This window comes from Electrona antarctica (assembly GCF_951216825.1).
Source record: "Electrona antarctica genome assembly, chromosome: 9".
Classification (NCBI taxonomy): domain Eukaryota; kingdom Metazoa; phylum Chordata; class Actinopteri; order Myctophiformes; family Myctophidae; genus Electrona; species Electrona antarctica.
In genome coordinates, this window is record NC_136790.1 from 51432043 (window position 1) to 51444341 (window position 12299).

The following is a 12299-nucleotide window of genomic DNA, read 5'->3' on the forward strand; positions in this document are numbered from 1 at the left end:
TGCTCATAGAACATTTCATGGTAGGGGTTCAATGCCTTGCTCAAGGGCACTTCAGCGGTGGTAATTTTAACGTGCCGGTCCGGGGATTCGAACTGGCGACCTTCCGATAACAAGACCGCTCCGCAAACCGTTCGGCCACCGCTGCCAAACAAATACCTATATCTATCACTAACCTTCCATTGTCTGTTCAGCCAGCGACCAATAAGCATGCCCCAACCCCACCTGGCTAAATTCTGGAGCTGAAGGGAAATGCGGTTCCGTCTGCCACCATCAGCGTCTAGACTCCATGGAGGGCTGTTCTCTCCTATCCATAAGCTATGCACGCTAAACGCTAATGGGAGTCTAATCGCCAAAATAATCTTCTTTTCTAAGTAAACATTTAGCTTGTTTCAAATTGGTGTGATCTCGATCCTTTTATCTAACTGCTCCTGCATCAGCACATATTGGATATGTGCTACTGCTGTGACGAAAACAAAAGTTGGCACGAATTCAAGGCTTCCTGAGTAATTAGCCCTTCACTAAATCCCACCCCAAAAAGCGATCGTCCAATGCCAATCCAAATAGTTTGCTAAAACGGTTGCTATGCAGGTCAAGCTTTCTTTGCTGCTAACGTGCCTATTGGACAAGGATGGGTTGGGGAGGGACTTAGTGAAGGACTAATTGATCGGAAAATATATATTTTTGGGTGGCGAACTTTGGGGGTTTCTTCGTTGTTCGTAGACACTGTCTCATATTACATGACGTCTCTGTTAGGTGGAAATTATTATAATTAAAAATGTTAAAACATTGTGAAAAAGGCTGACCTATTTTGTGCGGCACTCCTGCTTCACGATGAAGCCGGGTAGCATTAACGTACTGGAAAAACAGAAAACGTTTAAATCTGGAGATCCGAGGTTTCGACGATAAACTACACAGTACACACACACACACACATAAACTACACAGTACACACACACACACACATAAACTACACAGTACACACACACATCTCCAGTGTTTAAGCCGTGTCTGTTCCAAGAACAACACATTGAGAGCAATTCAGCAACATCTCACACATACACGCACGCCGCACGCACGCACGCACGCACGCACGCACGCACGCACGCACGCACGCACAGAAAAAAAAACATAGATTTCTACACCAGATTTACTCCCCACAATTAAAAACTAAAAAACAAAACAAACAAACAAACAAACAAAAAAAACAACAATCAGTAGTTTCCTCATTAGATAACTCAATTTCAGTGTAAATGACCAGAGAATCAAACAGATTGGTGACACTTTCTAAGAAGCCCATCGAGTCTATAATAACGCACTATAAACACGTGTCAGTATTGCTATTCCATATAGTGAGTACTCAAGTGCTCATAACTGTAAATATACAGAGTTACAAGCAGATTATAAAGCCTTTATACTTTAGACTCTGTGAGTCATTATAAAAGGCTTTATATAACATACAATGATTGTTATGAAGCATCACAAGTATCTATGAGTGCGTACAAGTATAATCATTAGTATAACTCCAAGCGGTGCCCACACTTGGAACGATGCAAGTTCGAAATACACGCCCCGCCCAGTTATTATGTCTGTGTCCCTTTTATGCCCATATATGGAGTTCTTTGTCAGGCATGCCCAAATATGGAGTCTATTGTGATAGCTCCATATACAGTATGGAGATCTATAGGGGTGATCAGGTGTGATCAATAAGGCTAATTTGGGCCCTGTCCAGAGCCCGCGGCCCGCGCAGAGGCTTTTGTGCTGGTTCTGTGGTGGTGGTTAGGGCTGTGAATATTTGGGTGTCCCACGATTCGATTCCGATTCTTGGGGTCACGATACGATTCAAAACGTTTTTTTTTTTTAATTCAAAAGCATTTTTTTTCCAGATTCAAAACGATTTTCTATTCAAAATGATTCTCGATTCAACACATAGGATTTCATCACAATCCACTCCAGTCTTGAACTGAAGTGACTACAGTAACTTGAAAATGACTGAAGACATGATGTTTACTGTGATTAGGGTAAGCTTACATTTCATATCACAAACACCATGTAGTGAAAACTCCTGTAACTGTAACCAGAAAAATATTTTTTCTGGATTTTTGGAAATTATGAATCGATTTTGAATCGTTCATAACGGAATGGCGATTCTAATTCGAATCGATTTTTTTTGACACCCCTAGTGGTGGTGTGGAACACGTGTGTCGAATTTGAAGTCGGTGGGACGAACGGTTCTCGCGTATTACAAACGTACACGCATACACACAGAGACGTGGTGCATTTATAGATTTTTACGGTGTCGTGAGGAATATCATAAGTGTGTTTATAATGCATTATTATACATGGGCTTCATGGACAGTGTTACCAACATTTCCATTAAGGTTTGAGACGATCCTTTGACTCCCCATTAAATAAGTCCAAAAGAGTCAAAGAACGACAGAAGAGCAACTTCAACGATGAAAACATGGAACTCCAGACGCCGGAGACTGGAACCACTTTGAACCTGCGGTGTCTCTACTGTATATTTCGGGAATGTATAGTCAGTATGTTTCTATATGTTTCGACATGTAACTTAAGTTGCGAAAATAGCCAACAACAGCGATCTGCGGATCTCGCAGATTGGCTATTTTTGCAGCGCCAAAGTATCACAATAATAAGACTCGAGTGTTTCACACTCCTGAATGACTTTTTTTTTCTCCAGACATTAAGCCTTTGTCAAGTACCACCATTCGAGACATATCCATTATATCCACTGTCTGCAGTGTCATCGACACACAACCGTGTTGGTCGGGACTTCCCCGGTCGGTCCACTAGTCCACTTGGTCCACTTGGTCCACTAGACCACTAGTGCGCTAATCCCCTTGCCCACTTGGTCGGCCCATCTAGTGCACTAGTGAACTAATCCACGTGTCCGCTTGGATCCACCTAGTGCACTACTTGGCCTACTTGGTCCACTGTTCCGCTAAATGCACTAGTGCACTTGGTCCAGGCTGTATATATCCGCTCAGCGCAGGTCATCGGGGGAATGCGTCTGGTGGGCGGTATGGATGGATGGCTCATAGACCTCCATGCTTGGGCAAAGATTTGTCCCCCCCCCCCCCCCCTCTCCATTATCCGTCACACCGACATAACCCTGTTGTTTACTCAAAGATGCGCACGACACGCACACACACCGATCCGCCCAATAGCACCGTCCGTCCGGCAGGGCGGTCGTCCGTGTGTGCGCGCACGTGCGCGCGCGTGTGTATAAATAAAGCATCCGATTTTAAAAAACCCCAAAAAGCAAAAAAAAAAATTGAAATCCATTTTTTTTTCACTTGCAGGTGTAAACCTCGGTCCTCTCGCTGCAGGTGTTGCACTTGACGTAGCAGCACCACAGGAACTTGCAGTTGCACTGCCAGACGCGCGAGTACTGGTGCGTGTTGTAGCCGCGGTCGCAGCACATCAGGTTGCAGCTGTTGGGCTGCAGCGCCGTCTTGTTGCACAGGCGGCCCATGGTGCCCATGCTGCCCGTCAGCGGGTTGGCCTCGCAGTAGTTTGGAGACTTCTCCAGGTACACCAGGTCCGTGTCCTTGGGCTTCCGGTACGACTGCGGGTCCTTGACCTGTGTGGTACGTGCGGTGGAGCCGGTCGGAATATATAGAAAAGGTATGAATACAGAATACATATACAGTTTATTGTATAGCGCTTTTCAAGGTACTCAAAGTCGCTTTACAGAACAGAAAAAATAAACTAGTAGGTTAACACCCTGAGCGCACAGTAGGGCATTAAGCAACTAACTAGTCGACTAGTAAATCCACTAGTCGACCTTGTTGGTACTAGTTGACTAGTTGATAAGAAAAAAAAAAAAAAAAAGTTTATTTTTTATTGTTTTCCCGATTTTGTAGGCCTCAAGATCAGGTAGATTATAGTTATAGTCACCATGTACACAGTTTTTCAATGTACAAATATTTATTTCCAAAAAAAAAAAAGTTAATTTTTTTAATTTATTTTATTTTTTACATAATAGGTAGTTAAACAACTAGTCGACTAGTCGACTAGTAAACTAGGCAACTAGTCAACTAGTAAAAATGACTAGAGCGCACAGCCAGGACAGAGTTCTCCGCCCTATCAATTAGTAACGCCCAGCAGCGCTCAAGACAGAGATTGTTGATATCAACAAAAACTCCACATGCTGGAGCGCCTGTTGCGCAACATTCGATGTTGCTCAACAGTGGGACGTCATCGGAAATGTTCCCTCCCTGTTTTGGCCGACGAGACCGAGATCTTAACACGTTAATAACTCTTGATCTGAATCATTCCGTCCAATTCTAAGAAAAGATTATGTGTTAGACGGCCCACCGCGGTCCCGTCGCTAGTCGCGGTAGAATTAATCATACCTTTCTGTTGTTGTCGATCGCCTTTAGAGTGTTTTGGCTACATCTAAAAGCTCTACATCTACAAGCTCGTAGCGCGGCACCAAGTGCCGCGCTACGAGCTTGTAGGTCTGCTATTTTTGAGGAATCGTGAAAATGTGGCGCAAATCTTTGAATATATATTCTTTCAGAGCGAACATTTTTACTCAAATCGCTGCTTCCGTGGGGTCCCTCCCTGGAACAACATATTTTCAGATGGTTGTCCGCGGCCAAATACAGATAATTCTGGGGGTCCTTGACATGAAATATTGAGCACCACTCATATAGAAACATAGGTATTTCAGAAAACTGTGATGATTTTTTTTTAAATTTCGACGTCAGGCCATAAATGGGTTAAGAAGGGCTTCAGGGTCTTCCAGCGTACTGACCTTGAGGAACTTGGGTCTCTTGTTGCGGCTGGCCCTGACCGGCTCAACGTGCATGGCCTGGTTGTAGCGCTCCTTCAGCATGAAGCCCAGCTGCCTGAATTTGGGCAGCGTGGTCCAGCAGGTCTTGGTGGTGCAGGAGCCCGACACGCCGTGGCACTTACACTCCAGACGCATGTTCTTCTCCAGGACCTGTGTGTGGAGACACGGGAGACATTATATACATGTTCTTCTCCAGGACCTGTGTGTGTGGAGACACGGGAGACATTATATACATGTTCTTCTCCAGGACCTGGAGAGACATGGGAGACATTATATACATGTTCTTCTCCAGGACCTGGAGAGACACGGGAGACATTATATACATGTTCTTCTCCAGGACCTGGAGAGACACGGGAGACATTATAAATACATGTTCTTCTCCAGGACCTGTGTGTGGAGACACGGGAGACATTATATACATGTTCTTCTCCAGGACCTGTGTGTGGAGACACGGGAGACATTATATACATGTTCTTCTCCAGGACCTGTGTGTGGAGACACGGGAGACATTATATAAATGTTCTTCTCCAGGACCTGTGTGTGGAGACACGGGAGACATTATAATAATAATAATAATAATAAAACTTTATTTGTATAGCACCTTTCATGACATGAAATGCAGCTCAAAGTGCTTCACACAAAAAAAGAAAAGAAAGGCAGGGCATAAACAATACAGTGAGGACATGAATAACATTTTTTTTTAAAGACAAATAAATCAATTAAAAGCAAGGGTGTAGAAGTGGGTCTTGAGCTGAGCTTTAAAAATGTCTACAGAGGCTGCCTGTCGAAGGTACAGTGGGAGTTTGTTCCACGCCGTCAGCCCGTAGAAGCAAAAAGCTGCTTCCCCGTATTATACATGTTCTTCTCCAGGACCTGTGTGTGGAGACACGGGAGACATTATATACATGTTCTTCTCCAGGACCTGTGTGTGGAGACACGGGAGACATTATATACATGTTCTTCTCCAGGACCTGTGTGTGTGGAGACACGGGAGACATTATATGGGCCATTATATGGGCCAGCCCAATGGAGCTGGCCTGTTCTGACATCACAATGTTGTTCTGACATCACAATGATGCGCGACCGCGCCCTTTAATTAGCCAATTTATTGATCACACCACACCTGATCACCGCCTCGACGGGCCCTGATCTAGTCCAAAGAAATAACCGCAAAACTTGAAAGTCTCCAAATCCTTCGCGGCCCACCCATCTGACCGCTTAACTCTTCTCCCTTCTGGCTCCAAAACTATGGAATGCACTTCCCATCACAGTCAGAACTGCAGCCTCACTCCCAATCTTCCGCCGTAGTCTGAAAACCCACCTCTTCAGACTCCACCATGGCCCGTAGCACTTGCCCTAGCCTAGCCCCTTAGATAGCACACTATGTAGACTTAGATAGTATTTTAAACAGACTTATAGCTTGTTACGTAGACAGCTCTAGAACTGCACTTTATGTAGTCATAGCACTTTATAGTACACATGTATAATATATTATATACTAGTATAGTATGTATAGTTTACATAGATACTCCACTGTTACGTTCTTAGTTTACGCATGATTCATGATAACTACTTTTTATATTATGTGATGTATGCCATGCTTTTGTTATTGCTTAATGTAAGTCGCTCTGGATTAAGAGCGTCTGCTAAATGCCTAAATTGTAAATTGTAAATTGTAATTAACCACAGCAGGCCAAATGGACGTGCATTTTCAATGATCAATCACGTCGATTATGTCCCGGCTTGGCTTCAATGTATAGTGTTAAGTTAGCCTATTTGTCGGTATATCACAAAGAAAAGTCAATTTTCAATGTTTTTATAAAGAAGAAAAATAAACGCCATGCCATATAATCGTTTAAATCTTTTGTGTTGGACCAAATGATTTGGGGGGCCCACTTGCTCTATCCTCGCGGCCCACCAGTGGGGCCCCGGCCCACATGTTATAGTGGAGCGCTGCTGTAACCCATATTCCTGGGAATGCATGGCATTAATCCATTCTGGACGGGAACCCCTTTTGGTGTTTTAACTAAGCATTATGTTGTACTTTAGCTATTGACACATAGCAGATCTACAAGCTCATAGCGCACCACCGAGTGGCGCGCTATGAGCTTGTAGGTCTGCTAAAAGTCGTGAAAACGTGCCTCAAATCTTTGAATATATATTATTACATTTTACATTTTAACTCAAATCTTTGCTTCTGGGGGGGTCCCTAGAACAACATATTTTCATTTACATATAATTTTTGGGGTCCTTGACATGAAATATTGAGCACCACTGATACAGAAACACTAAGGTTTTTCAGAAAACTGTCAGGATTTTGAAGACATAAGTGTATTATAAATTTCGACGTCAGGCCTAAATGGGTTAATCTGTGGCATGATCATGTTTGATATAGAAAGCTTCCATCTATTGAGAAATGAGCGGCGAGGGAAAAAAAGCAAGAATCCCCAAGTGCAGGCGGGACCCTAGCCTGGAGCGAGAGATGTCACATTCGATATGAGACACACACACACACACACACACACACACACACACACACACACACACACACACACACACACACACACACACACACACACACACACACACACACACACACACACACACACACACACACACACACACACACACACACAAGGAGGGAGAGAACAAAACACAATAGCAGATCCTGCATTCTCAAAACGATGCACCCAAAACTCAAGGAAAACAAACTTCCTAAAGATATCAGAGAGGCAAACTCTACAACTGAAATGTTTTACCACTTGAAAGAGTCCCATTCAGGACGGGAACCCCTTTTGGTGTTTTAAAGCATTATGTTGTACTTTAGCTATTGAAAAATAGCAGATCTTTAAACTCATAGCACGCCACCGAGTGGTGCACTACGAGCTTGTAGGTCTGCTATTTTTGGAAAATCGTGAGAATGTGACGACAAACATCCGGCGAAAATAGGATATCTAAACTCAGAATGCGGCGCAACGCAGGGCATTGTGAGCTTACATATACATAATTTTGTACACATTACATACGTACTGTACACATACAATTAACAACAATTTACAATTTAGGCATTTACCGGAATGCTCTCAATTCAGAGCGACTTACAGTAAGCAAAGACAACACAAGGTAATACATCAAATGTATAGAAATAGTCATCTAGGATCAGAGGAAGACCAAGAACCTGCCATCAGTCTGACAGTAGAACCAATCCATCCATCCACACCTACTATACAGACAGACAGAGAGAGACACAGACACACACACGCACGTGCACACGCACGCACGCACACACACACACACACACACACACACACACACACACACACACACACACACACACACACACACACACACACACACACACACACACGCACACGCACGCACACGCACACCGTCTGCAATCATAAACTTTAGGTGAGACACACTGCCGTCATCCTCAGTCTTATGTCTCGCACTGTATACTGACATACAGTCCGTCTAGAAAGAAGTGATGTGTGTGTGTGTGTGTGTGTGTGTGTGTGTGTGTGTGTGTGTGTGCGTGCGTGCGTGCGTGCGTGCGTGCGTGCGTGCGTGCGTGCGTGCGTGCGTGCGTGCGTGCGTGCGTGCGTGCGTGCGTGCGTGCGTGCGTGCGTGCGTGCGTGCGTGCGTGCGTGCGTGCGTGCGTGCGTGCGTGCGTGTGCTTGCGTGCGTGTGGGGAGGTTGGTCCCAGACAGTCTGAATGGCTTATAAAGTCAGGCAGTTACTACAATTTCTTTTAACATGTAGGCATTTAGATTAGATCAGATTTACATTGTAACCCTATGTGGTCAAAAGAAGAGGTCTAAGTAACATTCCCCTCTCACGTTGCTCTCAGACATTGTGGAGTCTTCGCTCCAGGTAATTGTCAGAAATATCCCATTCTGGGCGCGAACCCCTTTTGGTGTTTTAAACATTGTTATAATTTAGCTATTGAAAAATAGCAGACCTACAAGCTCGTAGCGTGCCACCGAGTGGCGCGCTACGAGCTTGTAGGTCTGCTATTTTTGAAAAATCGTAAAAATGTGGCACAAATCTTTGAATATTCTTGAATTGAATTGAATATTATTTGAATATTCTTTCAGAATAATTTTTTTTTATTTCGACGTCAGGCCTAAACGGGATATACAGCTTAGTGCGGCCATGCCCTCCTCCTCCTCCCCCGGTCCCCACAAATCCTTAATTTATGCACCTCATTCAAGTCAATTGCCCACTGTTTGCTCAACAGAGCCCCCCGTAAAGCCCGAGTTATACATTGTCGTTACCTATACGACAGCGTCACGCGCCCGAAAAACAGCCGACCGGCAAGCTCACGAGGCATCGCATCCGCGTCGCCTTGTGAGCTTGTAGATCGGCTATTTTCGGCGCGTATCACTCTGAATTAGGCTTAAGCCCCCCCCCCCCCCCCCTATATGGCACCTTGTACATACATTCCACATTTAACCCATTTTGACCTGAGATCAGATTCTAAAAATGTCTTCTACATCCTGACAGTTTTCTGAAAAAGCTATGTTTCTATGTCAGTCGTTCTTCGATTTTTCAAAAATAGCAGACCTACAAGCTCGTAGCGCGCCACTCGGTGGCGCGCTATGAGCTTGTAGATCTGCTATTTTTCAATAGCTAAAGCATAACATAATGCTAACACCAAAAGGGGTTCCCGCCCAAAATTGGTTAAATGCCAGGGTTGGTGCTCCAAAACACTGTGACATCATTTTGAATCCTACATGAAAGGCACACTACAATAATTACAGTGAGGTGTGCTTCAGGGAGCCTAGTTAAGATAATCCTCAAACAGTTGCCTAAGCAGTGTCAGCCAAATTGCCCTTAAGAACGAAGCCATGTCAATAAGAACAGCCTGGGTTTATACTCCGTGGTACGGCGGTGTCACTCGCAGACAGGGATGGTTGCCGATCGCGCCACCTTCAATGGGAAATAAATTACAGCAGCATTCTGTAACTTACGACTTAAACCCATTTTGACCTGAGATCAGATTCTAAAAATGTCTTCTACATCCTGACAGTTTTCTGAAAAAGCTATGTTTCTATGTCAGTCGTTCTTCGATTTTTCAAAAATAGCAGACCTACAAGCTCGTAGCGCGCCACTCGGTGGCGCGCTACGAGTTTGTAGATCTGCTATTTTTCAATAGCTAAAGCATAACATAATGCTAACACCAAAAGGGGTTCCCGCCCCAAAATGGGTTAACCTGAAGACCATACACACACTTTTTACTCCTGCCCAAAACGTGTTCATTTTTGGAAACACTTCTTTGATACTCTCTCCGCAGTCTTTGGTTTTCCTGTACCTCCGTGTCCCCTATAGTTGCTATTTTCGGTGTGTGTCTCCTGTGGTGGGCAGATTCAGTAGGTGTCAGGCAGATTCAGTTGCCTTCGCCTCCCTCGTAGCGAGGTGATTTGGAAAACCACCCAGTCAGCCCCGGTAACAAAATGTGCACATGCACGCTCTACAGTGGGGGGAAGTGCAACAGGCCAACAGCATGTGCACCAAGGCCCGCCCCCACTCGATCATGATTGGAGGAAGGCCCCTCTCATCCTGATTGGATGAAGGCTTTGCCACCCGCCACCAAAACTGAAACTAGGGTTTTTTGACCCCAGGGGCTCACTGGGGACAGGGAGGAACTCCTTATATGGTCAGCACACTCTATAGTAGGGAGGATTATCCAGAAAAAAAGAAAAAATAAGTGATATTTGAATTAAGTCAAATCACTGAATATACCTTTAATTATTCACCTAGAATTTTTTTTATTCTCAACTAGAGGCTCATTGAATAACTTCTCTAGAACCTGGGACCCTTTTCTTTTATATATGAATTCTTTAACTGCAATTGATTAATTTCCCTCTCTCTTCTTGAGCTTCTTTTATATGGTCATTTCTTGCCTACAAGTTTCTTTCACAATTATTTTTTGTAAGTATTGTTTATTATCGTACATTTTTCTATAAGTCTATTCTCCCCTCAGGGCTAGCGGGTGGGCGGGTGGGTGGGTGGGGCTCTCCAGTGTTGAAGCACTCGGCCCTAGTGGTTGGAGCGTGAACTGCAGGCGGACCCGTGGATTCATGACGAGGAATCCCAGTGCAGCTGGGGGCTTTAACATTGAGCTCTCGGTTGCACCTCCACATTTGACCACCAACATTTGGTGGTCAAATGCGGAAGTAATAGATTCACGGTTGGGAAAACATGGGATTCCCTTCTCGCGTACCAACACAGGTACACGTACCAGTGGGACATGTCCCACATACCAACACAGGTACACATACCAGTGGGACATGTCCCGCGTACCAACACAGGTACACATACCAGTGGGGCATGTCCCACATACCAACACAGGTACACATACCAGTGGGACATGTCCCGCGTACCAACACAGGTACACATACCAGTGGGACATGTCCCACGTACCAACACAGGTACACATACCAGTGGGACATGTCCCGCGTACCAACACAGGTACACATACCAGTGGGACATGTCCCGCGTACCAACACAGGTACACGTACCAGTGGGACATGTCCCGCGTACCAACACAGGTACACGTACCAGTGGGACATGTCCCGCGTACCAACACAGGTACACGTACCAGTGGTTGGGAACCTCTGACATAGAGTAGTAGGCTACTGACATAGAGTAGTAGGCTACTGACATAGAGTAGTAGGCTACTGACATAGAGTAGTAGGCTAGAGTGCAGAGATAGTGCCTCAAACAGACTACAGGATACCAGGTAAACAACCTATCTAAACATCTGTCTAAACAACATTACATGTTATCTAAACCAGTGCCCGGGACTCAAACTATAGTAAGCTCACTTGTAGATCTGCTATTTTAATAGCTATATCTAATATCCAGGAGCCGTTCTGCAGTGTGGTATAGCCAGGAGGAGGGAGAAGAGTCTGGGACGTGTGGAACGTTGTCACGAAGTGTTTCAAGGGGAAGGTTTGTAGTAGCAAGCATTCCTGTCTGCCGATCAGCTGATCTGCGTGAGCGGGAAAGGTTGCAGCGCTGCAGGGTCAGGCTCTCTGAAGGCATGTGGGTGCCATGTGGCGTGCACAGACATTTAGAGGGGCAGGTGCTCAAGTTAAAAAAGGGCACCTTGTGCAGCGCGTGGAACCGGCCGGTTGCCTTAATCCATTTTGGGCGGGAACCCCTTTTGGTGTTAGCATTATGTTATGCTTTAGCTATTGAAAAATAGCAGATCTACAAGCTCATAGCGCGCCACCGAGTGGCGCGCTATGAGCTTGTAGGTCTGCTATTTTTGAAAAATAAAAAATAAAATCAAAAGTTTTTTTTTTTTTTTTTTTTCTTCAAAAGGGCACATTGCCAAAAGGGTGCTCTAGCACCCCCTAGTGTCTATCTGTGCACGCCACTGCCTTCAGGTTGCCATGATGCATGTAGGCCAAACACGGGTGTTTTGTACTCGGGTGTGTGTGTGTGGGCATGCGACCCGGGAGCCAATGAA

At 44.9% G+C, this 12299-nt stretch overlaps 1 protein-coding gene across 1 annotated transcript in view; it reads right to left on the reverse strand.

Moving 5' to 3' along the window:
* Window positions 1-3310: 3310 nt before the first annotated feature.
* The window catches only part of LOC306929355 (protein Wnt-7a-like), a gene marked incomplete at both ends in the record, with an annotated part of 45382 nt that continues 36393 nt past the window's right edge, over window positions 3311-12299 (reverse strand). The window contains 2 exons of the mRNA XM_079509856.1: window positions 3311-3601; window positions 4781-4969. Coding sequence (XP_079365982.1) covers window positions 3311-3601; window positions 4781-4969 — 480 coding nt within the window. The remainder of the gene's footprint in view (window positions 3602-4780; window positions 4970-12299) is intronic.